The 20,247-nt window shown below is 35.4% G+C and overlaps 1 protein-coding gene and 2 long non-coding RNA genes across 8 annotated transcripts in view; 1 reads left to right on the top strand and 2 right to left on the bottom strand.

The window, feature by feature from the left end:
• Positions 1 to 4,101: 4,101 nt before the first annotated feature.
• LOC147835111 (uncharacterized) lies at positions 4,102 to 16,842 on the bottom strand. The gene is made up of 3 exons (XR_015501286.1): positions 15,301 to 16,842; positions 12,950 to 14,934; positions 4,102 to 4,456 (listed from the first exon to the last, which is right to left on the bottom strand). It is a non-coding gene; the product is annotated as an uncharacterized LOC147835111 (long non-coding RNA).
• Positions 4,126 to 20,247, top strand: part of LOC137496596 (uncharacterized) — a 39,583-nt gene continuing 23,461 nt past the window's right edge. For 3 of the 5 annotated variants that reach the window (XR_015501266.1, XR_015501267.1, XR_015501264.1), the window contains exons 1-2: positions 4,126 to 4,545; positions 12,952 to 13,070. This is a non-coding gene — a long non-coding RNA (uncharacterized LOC137496596). Of the gene's footprint in view, positions 4,570 to 12,951; positions 13,071 to 20,247 lie in introns of all 5 variants that reach the window. The other 2 variants (XR_015501268.1, XR_015501265.1) reach the window with 1 other exon arrangement.
• Positions 17,121 to 20,247, bottom strand: part of robo4 (roundabout, axon guidance receptor, homolog 4 (Drosophila)) — a 37,416-nt gene continuing 34,289 nt past the window's right edge. For both annotated transcript variants that reach the window (XM_087270856.1, XM_087270857.1), the window contains exon 19: positions 17,121 to 19,071. In XM_087270856.1, the coding sequence (XP_087126982.1) occupies positions 18,860 to 19,071 (212 nt within the window). In that variant the 3' untranslated portion in view covers positions 17,121 to 18,859. The remainder of the gene's footprint in view (positions 19,072 to 20,247) is intronic.

Here is a 20,247-nt window from a genome sequence, read left to right as displayed (position 1 = left end):
AGCAAGCCATGCCCACTGTTTTCTCATTTAATAGTCAGTTTTGTATGAGCTGTGTTTCAATGCAAAAAACAACATGTTTAAAGTCTGTGAACAGGATGATGCTGAGACTTTTATTCCAGTATGTATGGAACAAAATCAATGCCTAAAGTCTTGAATTAAAAAGCTTGTTGAATATCACAAACTGAAAAAAATAATACACCGTATTAACAAGTTCTTGCATTTTAATGACTTGAATTCCAGGGTTTGTATTTTTAGGTCCTGAAATTTAACATATCTGTTTGTTTAAGCTTTGAATATTTCAACGAAAAATATTTCAAACACGTTTTCATACTTAAAAATTCAATAATTCATATTCAATTTTCAGATTTCACTTACAAAATATTCAATACCCTTTAAAAATACGATGTATAATATTCAAAAGGTCATTTTCAGTTCATTTTATTTCAGTTCAAATATTCGCTTCCATAAATTCAGTGGATCAAATTCGACTATTAAAATTCAACATTACATCCGGGAACTGCAGGAAAAGCAATAGATTGCAGATTGAAGATCGCCAGCTGCTCTAGCTTTCACCAGCAGGTGGAGATGGAATGTAAGATTTTTAACCCAGTAAACAGGCGAGAAAAAGGCTAATGAAGGCACAAAAGTAGCATTTAATATTAATATCAATGCCTTGGACATTATAAATGATAAAAAGTATGAGTAAAATGAGTAAATGAGGTTTTAGTCATCTATATTTGCCCTTATGTAACGGAAGCCAGCTGGTGATCGCGTAAATCTCAGTTCTCGGATCCAGTGACAGACGTTGTTCTGCAATCTTATCGGAGCTTATGCCGGCTCGCTCCCTGCTCGGACCGGTGCAGTTACTTGCACATAAACCGCCTTTTGATGAATATGATGTTACACATTGTCTATCATTATTGACTCACTCATGCCTGTCTTCCTCTTCTTTTTTCTAATTATTGGGGTTCTGCCACGGTTAAACGTTTGCAAAATGTCTTAGTTTGTCCAGAATATTGTTTTATTGTTATGTAGCCTATAGGCGAGAAAAATGTATTAACGCAAATGTGGCAATGTCGCAGCCAATTATAAGTAATAAAATGAGTCGCCTGTGGTTTGATAATAGGCAGTTATAACTGACTTTAATTTGTTTTCAGTATTAAATGAGAAAACCATTATTTATAACTTTTCAGCAACCGTTTGTATTTTATGATTAGCAATGTTGATCTTTTTTGCAGCTATTATAAACTTATTTAAACTGGTTTAAATTTAATATAGTTGTCACTTCAGCTAGTTTCATAAGATTAATGTTTAGAATGCGTGGTTTGACATGCGTGGTTGAGGGGTTCCTGCAAATCAGCTCTGTTTATCATCATGGGATTATTACCGAGCTGTAATCGCCATCTACTGGAGTGTATTTGCTCATTTATTCTATTAACTCTTTTCTGCAAGTGTGTTTTATGATTTCACAAAGTCAAACAATTATGTTTTTATTTTATATTTTGAGATGATCATATTAAAATAAACAATTGCTAGGGTAGCTAATAGTTTCTTTTTTCTTGTTTAAAAAAATCATTGGTCTATAAAATCATAATTTTGGCTTGACAAAGTTATTGGTTTAGGATTCTGGATGCATTTTTGCTAAATGAGTGTTGGATACTCTCATACTAGTTAAATCAATTATATTATCAGAAATGACAGATATAAGAAATCCATTAATATTCATCACTCTTTTTACAATTATACAAGCAATTTCGCGCCGACGTCAGCTCCACTTTCGGAAAGGTAAACAGCGAGGTGTTATTCATATAATCCCAAGCATGACATGTCATGATAATAATCGAAACACTCTTGTAGGCTATTCTTATGCTTGGCCAAATGTCATGACTTTCACTTTTATTTTACATTATTATGCACAAGCCCAGATATCATCTGAAACTTCGGAAGAATTCCTATCATATTGGCAGCCATCCAGCATCTCTTAACCAGATGCGGCGCTGGCTCTGACCGCCCACCGGAGCTCGCGGGCCACTCGTTCGTCTTTGTCGTGAGCAAGCCGCACCGCACATGCATAAAAACGTCAATCATTTCATTCATTCATCAATTCATTCATTTTCCTTCTGCTTCGTCTCTATTTTAGTGGAAAATAAATATTCTGGACAAACTAAAGACATTTTGCAAACGTAACCGTGGCAGAACCACAAAAAATAGGAAAAAAGAAGAGAAAGACGATAGCAAAGTGATAGCTACAAAGGATAAATAGAAATATTAATTTAGAATCACAGATGACTTATTTAAGCGCAATAGCCCAAATACATGTCATAAAATATTAATATTAACAATCATAATTTAAATAATGAAATTATATAACCTATCCCAATCCTGACATAGCTGCGTTTAAACAATAACTGAAGACGCTCCTTTAATGCATTCGCATGTTATGTTAAATTATTTTAAATTAGACGCCCCCATCCATAACCAACCTTAAATCATACCTGAACACTGTTTAACAGTTCCAAGTAAACTGTTTTGTGTGACATTCTCATAAAATCTCTCTGCTTTTGAATATCTTTGTTCGTAATTGTTCTTAGCCCTGTCAATGTTTATCTATTTTGTATTATTATAATATTTCCTTTCCTGTTTCTCTTACGTTTATATTCTTTAGCTGTCAATATACTTTGCGTCTATGGAAGAAAGAGTCAATAATGATAGACAATGTGTAACATCATATTCATCAAAAGGCGGTTTATGTGCAAGTAACTGCACCGGTCCGAGCAGGGAGCGAGCCGGCATAAGCTCCGATAAGATTGCAGAACAACGTCTGTCACTGGATCCGAGAACTGAGATTTACGCGATCACCAGCTGGCTTCCGTTACATAAGGGCAAATATAGATGACTAAAACCTCATTTACTCATTTTACTCATACTTTTTATCATTTATAATGTCCAAGGCATTGATATTAATATTAAATGCTACTTTTGTGCCTTTATTAGCCTTTTTCTCGCCTGTTTACTGGGTTAAAAATCTTACATTCCATCTCCACCTGCTGGTGAAAGCTAGAGCAGCTGGCGATCTTCAATCTGCAATCTATTGCTTTTCCTGCAGTTCCCGGATGTAATGTTGAATTTTAATAGTCGAATTTGATCCACTGAATTTATGGAAGCGAATATTTGAACTGAAATAAAATGAACTGAAAATGACCTTTGGAATATTATACATCGTATTTTTAAAGGGTATTGAATATTTTGTAAGTGAAATCTGAAAATTGAATATGAATTATTTAATTTTTAAGTATGAAAACGTGTTTGAAATATTTTTCGTTGAAATATTCAAAGCTTAAACAAACAGATATGTTAAATTTCAGGACCTAAAAATACAAACCCTGGAATTCAAGTCATTAAAATGCAAGAACTTGTTAATACGGTGTATTATTTTTTTCAGTTTGTGATATTCAACAAGCTTTTTAATTCAAGACTTTAGGCATTGATTTTGTTCCATACTTTTATTCCAGTATGGCCATGTACTTCTAACTGAAACTAAATATTAGAGTAGGGGCGGGACTTTCTTTTGCATATAATTTCATTCATCTTCCTTTGGCTTAGTCCCTTTATTCATCAGGGTTGGCCACAGCGGAATGATCCGCCAACTTATCCAGTATGTGTTTTACACAGAAGATGCCCTTCCATTTCTTTAGGTTATTGGTTATCGGTTCCACCCCCTGGGGGTGAGGACCAGAATTGAGAACCGCTGCTTTACTTGCATGGATTTATTATTCAACTTAAATACAGCAATGTGAGCTAGCAAAGTAATCAATGTAAATTTTTAAATATAGAAAATAAGTGAACTGCAGCTATAACTTGTTGCTTGTGCATGCAGGGCCTACAAATAATGTAAAGAGACAGAGTGTGATTCAGTAATGCAATATTGTTTATTGCTTTAGTAAGTGTCAGTGATACTGTTAACATTTAAACCCATGTTATCCATGCTGATGAGAAACCCGTTTTAGCAGAATATGTAAATAAGCACTGCTTTATTCTTAACAAAGACACCATAAAATATTAATAAGTTTCATTCATTCAAAATCGCATAGAAGACCTAGTACTCGAATTGGTACGTCACATCCTGTTTACTCTGCAAAAATGGTTTCTCGCATAACTTACATTACAAAGTCCACAGGCTTTCAGAAGTTTTATTAGCCTACGTGCTATTCACACATTGTCTATTGAAAAAGTGATCAATATTAGGAATTTTTACGCACGGTCCCTTTAACATATACATTTTCAGTAATAAACTGTGCGACAGTTAACAGCCGAGACCGTAAATCTTCGGTTTCTACGGTTACGGCAGGAACTTCCACCTCACCGAAGGGCATGAAATCAGCTCTTCCAGGGCAATAGTGGATGCTGTGGGCTGTTTGTGGATGAGGAACGAAGAAAACAAGAGTGGAGAAAGAAACTGATTTAAATAAAGCGAGTAGAGGGTAAAGAATGGAATGAGAAAACAAAGAATGCGAGTCACTCCCACCTGAGACTCACTAGCCTGAGGTGAGAAAATCAGAAAGCCAACAAGTAACGTTAGAAATGATAAAATGGCGTGTGCTTGTAGATAGTGGACATGAGAATAGTTAAACAACCAGCCATTTGCATAGTTTAACAGTGGAACATTTTATTCGCTTTGTTTTTATTAAACAACTAACTTGACATGATAATATATTTCATTAAAATGTGCTGATAAAACGCATAATATGTCAATGTGTACAAACTCTGACCAGTGTTACCTGAAATATGTGACTTTTTCCAGGCCAAAAGCTGTCCAAAACCCGGCCAAACGCACAAACAATAAATAAATAAATAAAAAATAAATAAAATAAAATTGCCCAAAATATTAGAGTAATATTTTACTTAATTTGAATTTATTCAATCGAAATTAACCCAGTTACTTTACTATCATAAAGTTTTAACCACACAGCAAACACCAGCCAAGCCCATTGCCAGTCTGGTGGATGAGGTGGTTCTTTTGTCTCAAAAACTGGACCTTTTTGCAGTTATTCACTTCATTTTCTATGGTTTAAATACTAGTGACATTTTAGGCTCTATTTTTGGCTGAATTAGCTTGTCGGGTGGTCATCATAGTCGCGTACACTTTTTTGATGTACTAAAAATATTTCCTAAAGATTTAGAATAAAGAAATATGAATAAAAAATAAAAATTTATTACATATATCATTCGAAAAAATTAAATCTGTTAAAGTTTTAAAATAAAAACTGTAGTCTATTGTCATTTATTAGGCAAATAACAAACTGAGCAGCACATTCATGTTTCTACAGTCAGAATTTGTCCACTTGAATATTGAGTAATTAAAACTTAATAACAATGTAGACCTTAACGATGTTTTTGGTCTTTTTTTGGTGAAAAATACATTTGAAAAATCATGAATAACAATAATAGCATAATTAGTATAAAAATTTTGCCTTTTTTTCTTTCAAGAATAAGGTCCAAGATTTAGAATAAATCTAAAATAAAATTTGTAAAATCCATTGCCTCTATTGAACAACAATGCAGTAGTGAACGATGACTTCACTTTCTTCAGATTCCGCTTGGTATTAAAGCTTTTGATGGGGTTCTTTCACAATTTATGATGGCTTAATAGTCAAAATAGGACAAATGAGCTCATGTATGGGGCAAATTCTGCACCTCAGTGAGGGTGGGTCTTTCAAACCACCCGAATCCCCCTTCCGGCTACAGGCCTGTCAGAACCACAACATATCCAGATCACATTGAAACACTGCAACACTTATGTTGTGCAGATTATAGCTACCTATTAAAATATGTTTTACTTCAGAAACAGGGTATAAATTTGTGCCATTTGGTGTTTTAAATTATTTTGAACATAAGTAGGTGCTGCTTGTCAATTCTGTGTTTGTCAATGCTGTCAGTTGCGATAGACGTGTCATGATAAAAAGCTGTGATGTGCGTGCACGGGAAAGGGAGTCAGATTTGTCCGGGAGTCAGATTTTGATACAACTTTCCCTCACCCCCTCTTGCAGGTGGGCCCACATGGTTTATGCTATGCACTGATCACTAACTGAATGGAGTGGGAGCACACAGCTATGTTTTGTTAAATTTTAAATTTCATTAAGTTGCATATGAAATTTACATGTCAAAACCGCCCACATTTTGTCAACCCGCCAATGCCATTTTACACACACAAACAAATTTAAAACCATTCAATATGGCAACACTGACTCTGACCTTACTGATTTAACTTTAGGGGCTCTATTTTGACGGTCCATGCGCAGAGCGCAAAACGCAGGGCGCAAACGCTTTCAGGGCGTGGTGTCAGGACGCGTTTTTGCTAATTTAAGGATGGGAAAATCTGCCTTGCGCCATGGCGCATGGTCTAAAAGGGTTGAGTTTATTTTCTTAATGAGTTATAGGTGTGTTTTGAGAATAAACCAATTAGAGTCTCATCTCCCATAACCTTTAAGAGCCAGCTGCGTCACGCCAAGAGCGCATTAGCTATTTACAGGATGCAAAGTAAGTCTAAGTGGAAATAAATTAGCATTTCACAAGCAAACAGTTCACAGTTTTTTTTAACAGAAAACTGTTAAACAGAGCATCTACTGCGTGAGAATGAGAGATAATGGAACTACTTTCACATTCGCTCTTGGATAGGGAAACCTTTACGCACAGACATCAATTAGTCTATAAATAAATACTTTTGTTTGTTAAGCGGAAATATTCGTTTCAACTATTTCTAAATTCAATTCTAATTTCCAGCAAACAAATAAATGAATAATAATAACAAAGTGTGCTCAAAAACTCGAGTTATATCCCAAAACACATGCTGTGCCCCATATAGTCTAAAACCTGACAGTTGGGCAAATCTAAGCTTGTTTTTAATAAAACAAATATACATATGGATATAATAAATAATACTGCTAATAATAATAACATTATACAAAAGCAAATTGTTATAAATGAACTGAAAAAGCCTCCCGAGATGAAGAAGACATAAAAGCAGTGATTTTTCATATTTATGTAGGCTAGAAAATAATATGTTTTGTAATATTTTAATCCTTTATATTTATATTCTATATCTATTCTTATTATATCCTATATATAACCTTAATATCTAAATTTTTTCATATGTAAAGAGATTTGCCTATTGCTCTCTTGTGCGTATTAAGCAGTGCGTAAGCGAGGCGCAACTCTGCGCCAGAGTTTAGACCGGGTTAGTTTTGGTCTAATGAAAAATCTATTATAGTTTCTCAAAATAGCAACGCGCCAGCGGTCCGCCTCAGAACGCCTTCCTTTTTAGACCAGAACACCTATGGGTGCACAAATAAGCGCTAATGCATTTGCCATTTAAACAGCTTAGCAAAACGACTCTTGCACCAAGCTGAAACTAGCAAAAGACTATTGCGCCGCGCCTTGCGCAACACTGCGCCGAGTGTATGATAGGGCCCTAGATTTCACTTAGCTGAAAGATTTGAATACGGTAAACGGTAATTAAAGTAATTGACAACTCAGTAGTCATTGATTATTCAAATTGATATTTATCAGGTTTGTTTAATACTTTTTGTTTGAAATTTGTTTAACATTTGATACAAAACAAACCGGGAATACAACTTGGGTGTTCCAGGCTTTTAATTGAGTAAAGGTCTGACTTATTACAGTGTCTTTATGATAACCCTTTATGAATTAAGTTTTTCTGTTGAACACAAACAAGTTGATTTCATAGTATTTGTTTTTCCTACCAAAGAAGTCAATGATTGCTTGTTTTCAGCCTTCATCAAAATATCCTATTTGGTGTTTTCTTTAGCAATAAACAAAATACAATGTTTCTGCAATAACTTTTATTAATACTATTAGATCTTTCCATCATTTTTTTATTCCATTGTGTCATTCACAATACTTCACAAGTGTGTAGCTCTTTTTCTTCTTTAATCCGTAAAATAAACACATCTCATAACTTTGACTTTTGTTCAGATTTCATACACTTCAATTGCCATAAAATCTAAAGTTTCCTCATGGTTGGATTGGTTAATGACATATAAGGTTTTAACGCATCCTTACAGTATATCGGAATACATTTAAAGTGATTAGTAAAAATATTTCAGGAACCAGCAGTGCTGAAAAAGAGGACATGCACTCTCTGTCAAACAAACCTGAACTAACTAATCAAACCCTGCAGGATTACCAGAACATTCCAGGCAGTCGTTGAAGCAAATTGGACCTAAACTGTTCATTTTAACAAAGCTCTACCTCCAAGAGCATGTTTCAGTTAGCAGAATTCTGAGCACATGATTTGATTTCAAAGTTTAACCTTATAATATAATATAATATAATATAATATAATATAATATAATATAATATAATATAATATAATATAATATAATATAATATAATATAATATAATATAATTTAATATAATATAATATAATTTAATTTGATATGATATATGATATAATATAATATAATGTAATATAATATAATATAATTTGATATGATATAATATAATATAATATAATATAATATAATATAATATAATATAATATAATATAATATAATATAATATAATATAATATAATATAGTGTGAACAGTTTTTTTGATGTGTTTTCAAGGTCTTTGACTAAGAGTTTAAGTGAATTTAAACTATTTGGGCAGAAACAAATTATACAATTTGTCACTTTTTAAATGTCCCATGAAATAAAAAAAAAAAGGTTAGATTTTAAAGTCTGTTAGATTTAAGGTTATCTGTTTGCTAGTGTGCTCCAAAACAATGACAAAAGTCTCGTTTAGAAAATATAAAACTGATATAAATATCCAAAGCTTGCAGGCCTGCAGGATTACCAGAACATTCCAGGCAGTCGTTGAAGCAAATTGGAACTAAACTCTCCATTTTAACAAGGCTCTACCTCCAAGAACATGTTTCAGTTTGCAGAAATCTGGTCAACATCACCACATAGGTATGCTTATTTGTGCCATTAAACTTATAAACAATAAGTGTCATGTTCTCACAGTTTTCAGAGACCATTTTTAGAGGCACATCCAATAGAGGGTGCAATTTATTGAGAGCTATAGAGGGCACAAGGATTATCTGAGCTTTCACCTTTAAAGGTCTCCTTAGAATTCAGACCAAGTAGTCAAGACACGCACTCTTCTTTAAGTGTAAGCCCACTACCCATAAATCACTAGCTCATTCATTAGCTTTGTGTCGTTGGAGACACGCCCAGGAGGGCCAGAGGCGAGCGAAGCACAGTCAAAATACCATTCTCCCATTTCCATGTTAATTACAGAACCCCGAGATGGATGTCTTCAACCTCATTGTTCCTTTAATGTATGCAAAGCACATGCAATTGCCACATTAAAACCAAGAGGACGATGTTCAAACAAGCTAGTAAAACAGCGGCTTTGGCATTTGGCTTTGAAATCAATGTCAAGATGTTTTATGACAAACACCAGGTTAGAATGCCTGAATGCTCTTTAGTGGCAAGAAAAGAATGATATTAGCGTTTACAGTCTAAAGTGTGAGGATTCACTGTATGTGGCAATAGGGCTGGGCGACAAAAATCTTAAATCACGATATACAAGTCATCTCATATCCTGATAGAGATGCATATCGCGATGTATTCAGTTTGTTAATATTGACCACATGGAAAGGACTAGTTCCACTTGAACGTTTTAAAGGATATGCTGAAATATGTACTCACTCAAATATGATGGTTTTTCTTTATGTAAAACGTCTGGGCAAGTGTTTGATTAATAATGTAGAAATGAGTTTAGATGCAAAAATTAAATGCCATTTGATATTTTCTTCTAAAATTAGCATTTCTGTTTTTTGACTCCTTTGTGGAAGCTGAGAAATTGTACTTTTATCGTGACAATTAAGTTCTTTAGAGTGAAATAACTGAACATAAGCGTAGGAGGCTGAAAAAAATGCTTATTATACGAGAAAATTTCAGACGGCATTTAGTGGTTTTTGCATCTGAACTCGTCAAATATCAAATAAATATTAAAGAAATATAAAACACTTATTAACAACTATTGCTGGCATAACGACATAAAATTAAATATTGATAAATAAAATGCCAAATGTAAATATTGTACTTTCAAGCCATGCTGTTTATTCATGTTTCTGTCTGCATTCAGATTGGCCATGCCAATGCTGAAAATAGAATTACTGTAAACAATTTTTTTTGGCGGCACAACAAAATAAGTAAAGTTTATTTATAAATTAATTTCAAGAGGATCACATGCTTATGATGTGAATAATAAATAATGTGGTCCCGCATTATTCAATTCATGATTCACCCATCAGACGGTTCCTAAGCCACTATAAAAACCCTAAGTTCCAGCATCTTTATTTTGAAGAATCCCCTCTTCCACCCCTACTCCTCCTCCTTTTCAAGATGGGTGGCACAGTGGCCCAATGGTTAGCACTGTTGCCTCACAGCAAGAATGTCACTGGTTTTAGTCCTTACCAAGCCAGCCGACGTTTCTGTGTGGAGTTTACATGTTCTCCCCGTGCTCACATGGGTTTCCCCCGGGTTCCCCGGTTTCCTCCCACCGTCCAAAAACATGCAACTTAAGTTAATTGACTATTCCAAATCGGCACCATAGACATTCTCCTAGTAAGTAGTTATCTCTTAAGAGCAATCACTATCTGTTCATTAGTTACTACAGTGGGGAGTTCTCAAGATCTACCTGAGCTCAAACTCTCCTCTCACCTTGCAAACGGGACAGCATGCCAAACAAGCTTTATAATCAATCATCAGCTAAGTGTGAACTCTTGAAATGATAATATGAAACAATAGACTTGGGCTGCAAGATATTGGAAAAATCTGACATTGCGATATTTTTTTTCCTGCAATATATTGTGTATATAAATATAGTCAAACTTGAAATAATCCATACCCCTGGCAAATTCTGACTTAAAGTTATTTAAAAAATACTTATACTTGAAGAAATAGTTTTTCCTTCAATCATGTCTCTTACACATCTTCTAAGGCTACGTTCACACCAAATACGCCCACCTGTGACTCGGATCTGTTTTAGTTTTGACAGTGTGAACAGCTCAAACCGCATGGAATCTGATCTTTTCAATTCAGATTTGTGCCACGTTCTTATGTAGTTTTAAATCAGATACAGATCTGATGTTTTGCAATCCAACCGTAGTGAGAACGGTTATGTAGGATTTCAAGTGACATTTAGATAATCTTAATCCACATGCGTCATAGTTCTGTGCTGCAAACATCATCTACTCCTCAGCAGCATAGTAGAATAGCACACAGGGCAATACTTTTCTATAAAAAGTTGGTTGTTCATTATGAAAAAAGTTTTCAACTCAAAACTGGTGCTTATTAACCAATCACATAAAAAATATGTCCATGAAAAATGCTTTATAAAAAAAATGTCCATAAAAAATTAATAAACACATAGGCCTACATAAAATAGCTATATTTCTCTTAAATGATTAATACATTAATAGAAAAAAATATATATGAAAGTGATATGAATATAAAAACTCTGCCTTCACAGTTCAATCTGCGGTTGCTCTTTAATCCTTGATGAGTTCACCACACCGGTGGTCAGAAAGATGCCCAAAAAATCACAAGTGATCAGTGTTTCCAATCACAAGAGAGTTTCAAATGCTGAAATGCGTATAGTAGCAGAACAACCATTTACAGTTCATAAAGTAAACCACAGTTGTCTGGTGAAAGGGCAAAATTCACATTAAACCTAATCTAAACCTTAACTTCATACAGTAAACACATTGTTTGCATAATTGGATGTTTTGTGCTGTCCGTAATTGTACTTTTGCACATGTGGGTCAGTTAAGGACCATGACCTGTTTACGATGGAAATCTGATTTTGGCCCCATTTATGACAACAGTGTGAACAGCTATGCAAAAACAATAAAAATAAAAAATCAGATCTTAGACAAAAAAAATCTGATTTGAGCAGCCTTGCGATGTGAAAGTAGCCTTATTATCATTTGGGAGAAGCCTGTGTCATTTCTGGTCAAAAAAACATTTCCTTGTTGAATAAAAGTAACTTTAAGTCAGAATTTGAATCAGTATGAATAATTTCAGCTTGGCTGTATAGACACACGATTGAATACATATACAAACTCACCAGATGATATGAATAATGCTATTTGTAAATAATTTATTTATTTTGATTGGGATGTTTCTGTAGGGGAGTGAATCATGCATAAAATGCAATAGACAAATTACAAGTAAAATAAATAAATTCAACAGACCAAAGACAAAAGTGTGATAAACAGCGCCTTATTGTTTTCAGGGTTGCCAAATACTATAATATTTGGGTACAGAAATTGAATAATCAAATGTAAAATAACACTGCAAAGTCTTTTCTGTATAAATAATTCAATGAAATTATTATTTAAGTTACAAATGGTGAATTTCTTTGTGGTTGAATGCTTTGAAGTATCTATAGTGCCCTAAAAAAACATATTCAAATGACACTTTCAGTCCGTGGCTTCTGGTCAACTATAATCCCGACTCAACATTGCATATCCTGTGATGTGACTATTGTGGATGCTCAAATGAAACACTGTAAAAAAGGCATCCACACAATTCATTCGTGTTGTCTCAACAAAATAGATTGTTTACTCAATAGTGAATTGAACATAAAACAATTAATTTGTCCTCAAAAAACTAAATAATTGTGTTTCAGCTCATTTTAAACAAGTTGGTTGAACTTTTTTTTGAGTGTATATTGTGGAACCTCTCACTAGACAATTAGTTTGTCAATATCATATATATTGCCCCCATTGCTCAGTCCTACAGTATATGGCAATGTTTGCACCTCTGAGATAAACTCCCATTAGAGATCCTTTAATAAGCAGTCAACTGTTTTCAAATAATCTTCACAATTATTGACCAACTGCAAATAAACGCTTGTTCTTCTTCTTTCCACAGTTGAACTGACTCCATGCCTGTGGAGCGTAGGCTTCAGGGAACAGAAGGACCCTTGAGTTTAATCTTTCTCGGGGCAGATCTGGGTCAGTGAAGGCCAACAGAAGGCTGGATCCCATGGGGTCAGTGCAAAACACTCTGCCATTTCTCATCTCCACACACACACACACACACCCGTCCCTGAACCTCCAACTGGGTACAGGACCTCCGGTAAGCCCACTCGACTGGACGGCGCACCACACAGGGGGCTTTAATTTTAATTTAGTGTGTTGACAGATACAGACGAGAGAGATGATGACTCAGGTGTTGGACATTAATGTCAATTTAGCCGATAATTTAGAGCTGCAATGCATTACATTGGAAATCTGTCCCATGCTACTTACTATTCCTGGAAATAGTTGGAGCTGTCCCAACACAGAAATGGTTTGACAGAAATTTGGAGACATTGATGCATGGTTTTAAATTTCCCTGGCAAGTGAATTGTTAGCGTTACTTGCTAAGTCATCATTATTATGACCGTTTAGACTTGTGGTAAAACATTTAAACAATCCCCTTACATGAAGGATTAAACCTGGATGCAAAACATGTCCAGTAGCATTTTGTGGTGAGATACTTTAGATTATGCCAAAGTTGTGTGCAATTACTTGTGGACACAGTTAAACTTGTGTTTTTCGTAGAAATAGTTTTCCACATCATAAAAAAGTGAGTTTGACTTCACATCTTACGTGCTTTTTCTAACATGATCTTTCTTATAAAAATGTGTGCCACAATTGCAAGATTTATTAGTTGATTTTCAACTTTTCAGTTATATTGCAGCTGTTTTTTTACAGTCCTTTTTGCTACATTTCTCAAAATCTGTTGCCATTTATGTGTGCTAACATATATCACAACTGTGCTTTAAGTGTCCCAAGTTGCAGACTAGGGCTGCACAACATATTGATTCATCATCAGTGAATGAAATGTGCAAATTGTCAATAGACACATTGCAGGATCTGCAAGTTGTAGGGCTGCACACTTAATCGAAAAAAAAAATTCTTGATTCGACCCCCCACACAATCTTAATCCAGCATCTCTACGATTCAGACAATTATATTTTCAAATTCGGGAGAAGACAAAAAGGCAGATGCACAAGTCTTCACATTATTTAAATACATACCTCCAAATGGGGTTAAAAGTGCCATACTGTATTTATAAGAAATAATTCACCTCAAAATGTAATGTGATGTATTTGTTTACTGTTTGTTTACTACCGAGAGTATGCTCATATGACCACGATTGATTTCTACTTTAGTGAACAGAACCTGCATAGGCTGTGAATAACAGATAATAAATTTGTAAATAACGCTCAGTTTGTTGCACAGTGATCGTTTGGGAGCCGCGCGGGAGATATGATTTGCATGTACGTTTTTTTTTCCCTCAGAGAGACAGTAGCCATGACATGAGTGCACTCGGCAGTAAAAGTGAAACGGAAAGCGCTTACGTCATTTAAATGATTATATCGCATTTTAAATTTATGATTACGACAAGCATTTAATATGTTTTTTTTTTCTTTCATGGCAAACACAACATATTGTGCATAAAAAATAAATGATTGCAAGGTCAATACAACTACTCTAGCCATATAAAGTTAAATATAATGCAAGAGGGAATCTGATAATGACAAATGTCTCATTTTACCAGTGAAAAAAATGTTTTAATAATATTGTCAATGACAAATGGCAAGCATATGTCTCAAACATAATAATTCAACTTTATAATTATAAATAGTTGCATTCTGATGTAATCATTTGGTAACACTTTATTTTGAAGGTCCATTTGAGAATTAGTAGTCTGTCTGCTTAATATCTGCTGATACTGCTCCTTCAACAGACATTTAAATGACAATAAGAAACTTCATGTCAGCTTACACTAAACCTAACCCTAACCCCAACCTAAAAGTCTACTTATAATCTAATGAGAATTAGTTGGCATGTAGATGCAATGTAACTCAAATTCAACAAACCAAGGATCAAAATAAAGTGTGACCAATCATTTTATTGGCATAAACGGCCACAACAAATTTAAAGTCTATTCAAGTCCACCATTCCAAGTCTTTGCACAATTTAGCATTTTAACTAACAGTAGAACGAGACATAGGCATAATATTGTTATTGTTTAACCATATTGTAATGAAGTTTACGGCCCTTTGGCCTCCGGGAAGAAGGAGGCGGAGAATATTTTAATTAAGAATTAAATATTCTTAATTAAATATTAAGAATATTTATTTATAACATGAATGGCTGCTCTTCACGGAGACTGCCGTCTAAACCAAAACAAACGCACAGCAGTTCCTCAAGGAGACTGCCGTCAAACTGAAAGCAAAAGTAAAACATTATGTCCGGGCCCGGTCCTCTCTCGGCTTCCTCTACCATCGTTCCTCCTCTTATAGTCCAGAGCTCCTTCCGTGGGATTCGAGGCCGGTGCGCACCACTGGTGCATAAACTTACGCGGCGGCCTCATTCCGTTCCCACGGCGCTTGGCTGCGCCCCCTCGCCACACATATGTTTTAAGAAATAAAATTAAAAATAGCCAACTCAAATTAACCTATTAAAAAAACAACAACTTCTATTTACATTAATGAACCAACCATTATAAACTGTGTAAACCAGCCACCCACAACACCCTAGCAGTGTACCTAAAGCAGGGGTCTCAAACTCAAATTGCCGGGGGGCCATTTCAGTGACTGAAAATTCATAGCAGGGTCGTTTTAACATTTAAGCACAAGAAAAAAAGTGAAGTAATTAATCTTAGGAAAACAGACATGATGTTTATAATTCAAGCATTACCTTTCACAAATCAACAAATCAGCATGTTTTTTGCTTCACACAACTGCTGAAATATATCTGTGGCTGTTTAAATTAGCATTTTGACATTTAAATAGTCATAATAATGATATAATAATAATTATTATTCTGTCCCAACCAATTGTTGCTTGACCAAAAGTTGAACAGATAGCGCAAGAACAGCAGAAACAGTTTGGGTAACTTAACTGGCAATTGTTCTTCTCTGTATCTCTCAATTCAACCAGCAGTTTTCATAGTATTCTCAATGCACATATGAGGAAAATCTATTAAAAGAGACCATTTAAAACAAATATTAGCAAAATTTGCATATTTGTTACACCACCAGCATAACGTGTAAGCCATGAAAAAGTGTTTGTTCAACAAAATACAGGTAGTATAAAACTGATGATAATCAAATGACCCTTAAATACTTACAAATATAAAGCTTGTAAAAAGTAAAAATAGAGTAAAAATAGAGCACTTTTATATAAAAGTTTAAATCAGCCACAGAATTAAAACGAAAGTAAAACTGAAAAACGGTATAATATAGTGCAGTACTTTAAACGTCCAATAGGTGGGGGGTCAAAACCACAAGTGACCATATGCACAACAACGATAGTGATTCAAAAACATATTTTGGGCGGCTGAATCTTGTCAGTCAGGAGTTTGAGATCCGTGACCCCACACAGAACACCTTCACAATTTTTGCACACATTTTAATCACAAATTGCTAAATTCTAGCGGAACATTTTATCTCAAGGACGTAACCAGCAGGCATTTGATCAACACTACTTCAAAAAAACCTAATCACGTTATAAAGAGTTGTTTCCTGCAAAATAACCCTTGCCGGACCTCTTCTGTGACAAATGAACCAAACTGAGTGCAAGACAGGCAAAAGTTGGTAGTGTATTTAGTGCGCTCTTGCATGGCAAACTGGGTCAAAGGATTACCAGCAGGCTATAAAAAGATGCCTTTTTGGCCACAGACGAATTCAAGGCTGTAGATCTGAATAGTGTGTTTATGTGCACACGAATACAAGTGTGTAAAGGGGGAGGTGTGTTTTTGTGCCAAGCATATGGCCGTAGGGAGAGAGAGAGAGAAGGGGACAAGCAATAATCCCTCTGCAGTCATGCCATGGTCACTTGTGTTTTCTGTGTGTGTGTGTGTGTGGCCGGTGGGTGTCGAGGGTTGTCTGATTTGGTTCTTCTGGCTTGCGGTGAGGATTAGAGCTCTGGAGGGCCGTGCGTGTTCACTTGACAGACCTCTTGTACTCCCTTAACTTTAAAACAGTTAGACACAAGGCAGCAAAAAACAACAGACATTTGTCTAAGTGATCTTAGAGACAATTACTTTTTCTTGTGATAAAATATGTTTATTACAATTTTTAAAAGTCAATTAGTAAAAATATAATGCTTAAAATGGAGCTTTTTAGTAGTGCAGAAAGTGAGGAATGTTTATGATGTACATAAAAAGGACATCTAAAACAATTCAATACTAATTAATAGGTAATAAACAATAAAATAACTTCTTTAAAATGGACTATTTGTACAAATATAATTTTTCATAAATTTTCATGCAGTAATCACCCTTTTGTCAATATGTGAAAAGCTTGTAACAAATTAACTTTATGTGAACAATGTTCGGGATGATTTGGCTTTAAATATATGTGATGAACTCCCATCCTTTTCATTCTATGACATCTGAAATAAACGTCAATGAAATCTTAATGTATCATGCGATACTACAGTCAGACTATATTTCACAAAGACCTAAATGGTCTGTAATCTCAAATATACTTTAGAATCAAATAATCATAACGGTATATTTTTCAATTCCTAGTCCGTCAACGTGATGCAGTTCACAGAACAGCTACAGGTGTCGCTAATGCATTTTTCCAATTCTACATCTAGACGTTAAAAAGCATACAATCTACAATCACTAACAATAACTTCAATTATATTCCAGTTTAAATGCAAAACCAACTACTATTTAATATAAAATACACAAAAAACAACAAGAAAAATATCATAATAACTAAAAATACAAAACGTCTCGTATAATATTTCCTGTGTAATTAAGATCAGTGGTCCCAAACCCCCCTAGGCCGCGGACCGGTACCAGTTTGTGGATTAATTGTTCTCAGGCCACACAAGAAATCCTTAATTATTTATTATGCGAGTCTGAACAATCTTTTATTTTGAAAACTCTTTTATTTTCTCGGGTTACATCTCGGTCACTTGAGTGCCAAAGTTTAACCCACAAGCAGCAAAATAAGGAAAAAACAGATGGCCCAATGAAGGACACGTGAACTGCCAAGGAATGGATACGCAACTCATTTGTCAACATATCAGGTGAATCCAGCATGTCTGTGCAAGAAAAAGATCAACTGCTGGAGATCGCAAATGACAGCCGATCGCATATTGCATCTTTTCCGCACGCAACTTTGTTATTTCCAGTGGAGGTGTGCTGCTTGAGCGTGCTCATAAGAGCGATGCGTGCCAGGCACACAGTTTCGCGAGTCATGGACAAGAACTGACCGATCAGCTTCATACTTTGTATGGATTATACACATTTCGGTAGACTAATTACTTTTAACAAACACAGAACAACCAAACATTGCAGTACTTTTTATTTTCTCCATAAATTAAACTTGTATCAGAGTTACAGCAATGTTTGGTCAGCTTGTCATCTTCTGAGAAAATGGTTGATGGTCCTAGCAATCTACGTAGAATCCCTCGGGCTGCTGTAAAATTGTTAGGTCTTGACCTAAGAAGGTTGGGGACCACTGCTTTAGATAGCTCTGTCATATAAAAGCGTAATTGATTTATTTATTTTTTTATAAAAGCTTATGTGGAGGCTTATTAAATAAAACTGCTTTATTTACAATAGTCTTTATTATGCTGTGGTACAACTGTCCGTATGGAAAGTGGCGTACTGTACACTGCACATACTGTACCTTCCAGCAGTGTGTTCGATTTAACTGACCTTGCTACTAACCCAAACCCGTTGAAACTACAAGTAAAGGCAGTTGCCCTGAGGAACACAGGGAGATGTAGTCCATAAACAAGCCTTAAGCGTGTGCGGGTCGATCATCGGTGCGAGGGGCTCTCCAGATGTCCTCTCCAGCGTTCGATGCCTGAGTTTCGGGCAGGTCTTCTGGGGTCTCTGGAGGCTTTAAACTGAGCCTCCAACTCCTCCACCCATGCTGTGCTCCAGTCCCACACGGGCAAAGGCTCCACCTCTCCAAAACACTCTCTCGGGGGGAACAGGACACTCAGAGGGGACGCAGGCGGGGAAAAATCTGCACGATCACACACACATCACGAAGCAGATTAAGAGCGATGTATGCGCACACATGCACATAGGTGCAAAATACACAAAGGCAATCTGTTAACACGCATAAAGATGCACAAGTCAATTTGACCATAATAACACCGGATGAAAGCGCACAATGCTGCCGGCCACATCGGTTTACAATGTACTAGTCATTTAACCTGATGCATTCGCTTAGATTGAAAGATAGACGGAGGGAGAGCGAAAGGGGGAAACAATCAGCAAATGGAGAGAGGAAAGTCCCTGTAGGTTTCTCTTTTGAAAGCCGTGATTGATTTGCTGAAACTTCAGAGCGGACGGTGGGGGAGCGCAGACAATTTGCAGACAGGCCCTCAAATCCCATTATTTTTTATTGTAGCAAAGCAGCGCTGCTATTTTTCACTGTCTCATTGGGAAGCGTGATGCTGCAGTGCCTCGCCAATGTGATCTGACAATGGAAATTCTCATCCCAAATACAAAGTTCTCCCCCTTTGGTTATGCAATGATCATGAAGGCACTTAAGAGACACTTCAAATAGTCTGAATGCGGTTGCATTAGATAACACGATATCAGATCAGATGATGACTCAGAGCTGTTGCATTTTATTTTGTTGTTGTTATTTTTAATCCACTGGTCTCATATTAACCGTTAAAATGTTCCATTCAAATCTGTCAACCTGAAAACATCCAAAAAATTTTGCCTTCATTTTTCTCTACCAAAAGCCTTTTTTGTCCAGTATTTGCTCCTTATATCTTTCGATTAGAATAAAAGCCACATATATTTTGTGGAAAGCAATGATGTTCAGATATCATTAAGTGAGAATAAAGTCCCTAGATACTTTGTAGCCACTGTTTGTCATAACACGTAATTATGTACAATTCCAAAGGAACTGAATTGAAGCAAATATTTGCATAACGTGTTTGTTGACTATGCAAATGAGATAGAATAATTTTACAGGACTGAAGAGCTGAGAAGCGCGTGACTGACAATGACAAACTAAGAAAAGCTGGAAAGCAGCTAAGAAAAGCACAATGTGATTCAATTCAGTTTGTCTTAATTTCTTTAGTGCTTTTACAATGTACAGATGAAGTCAGAATTATTAAACCCCTGAATTATTAGCCCGCCTGTATATTTTTCCAACAATTTCTGTTTAACGAAGAGATTT

Source organism: Danio rerio, chromosome 10 (genome assembly GCF_052040795.2).
Source record: "Danio rerio strain M-AB ecotype USA chromosome 10, GRCz13ab, whole genome shotgun sequence".
Lineage (NCBI taxonomy): Eukaryota > Metazoa > Chordata > Actinopteri > Cypriniformes > Danionidae > Danio > Danio rerio.
This window is presented reverse-complemented; position numbering and strand designations above follow the sequence as displayed.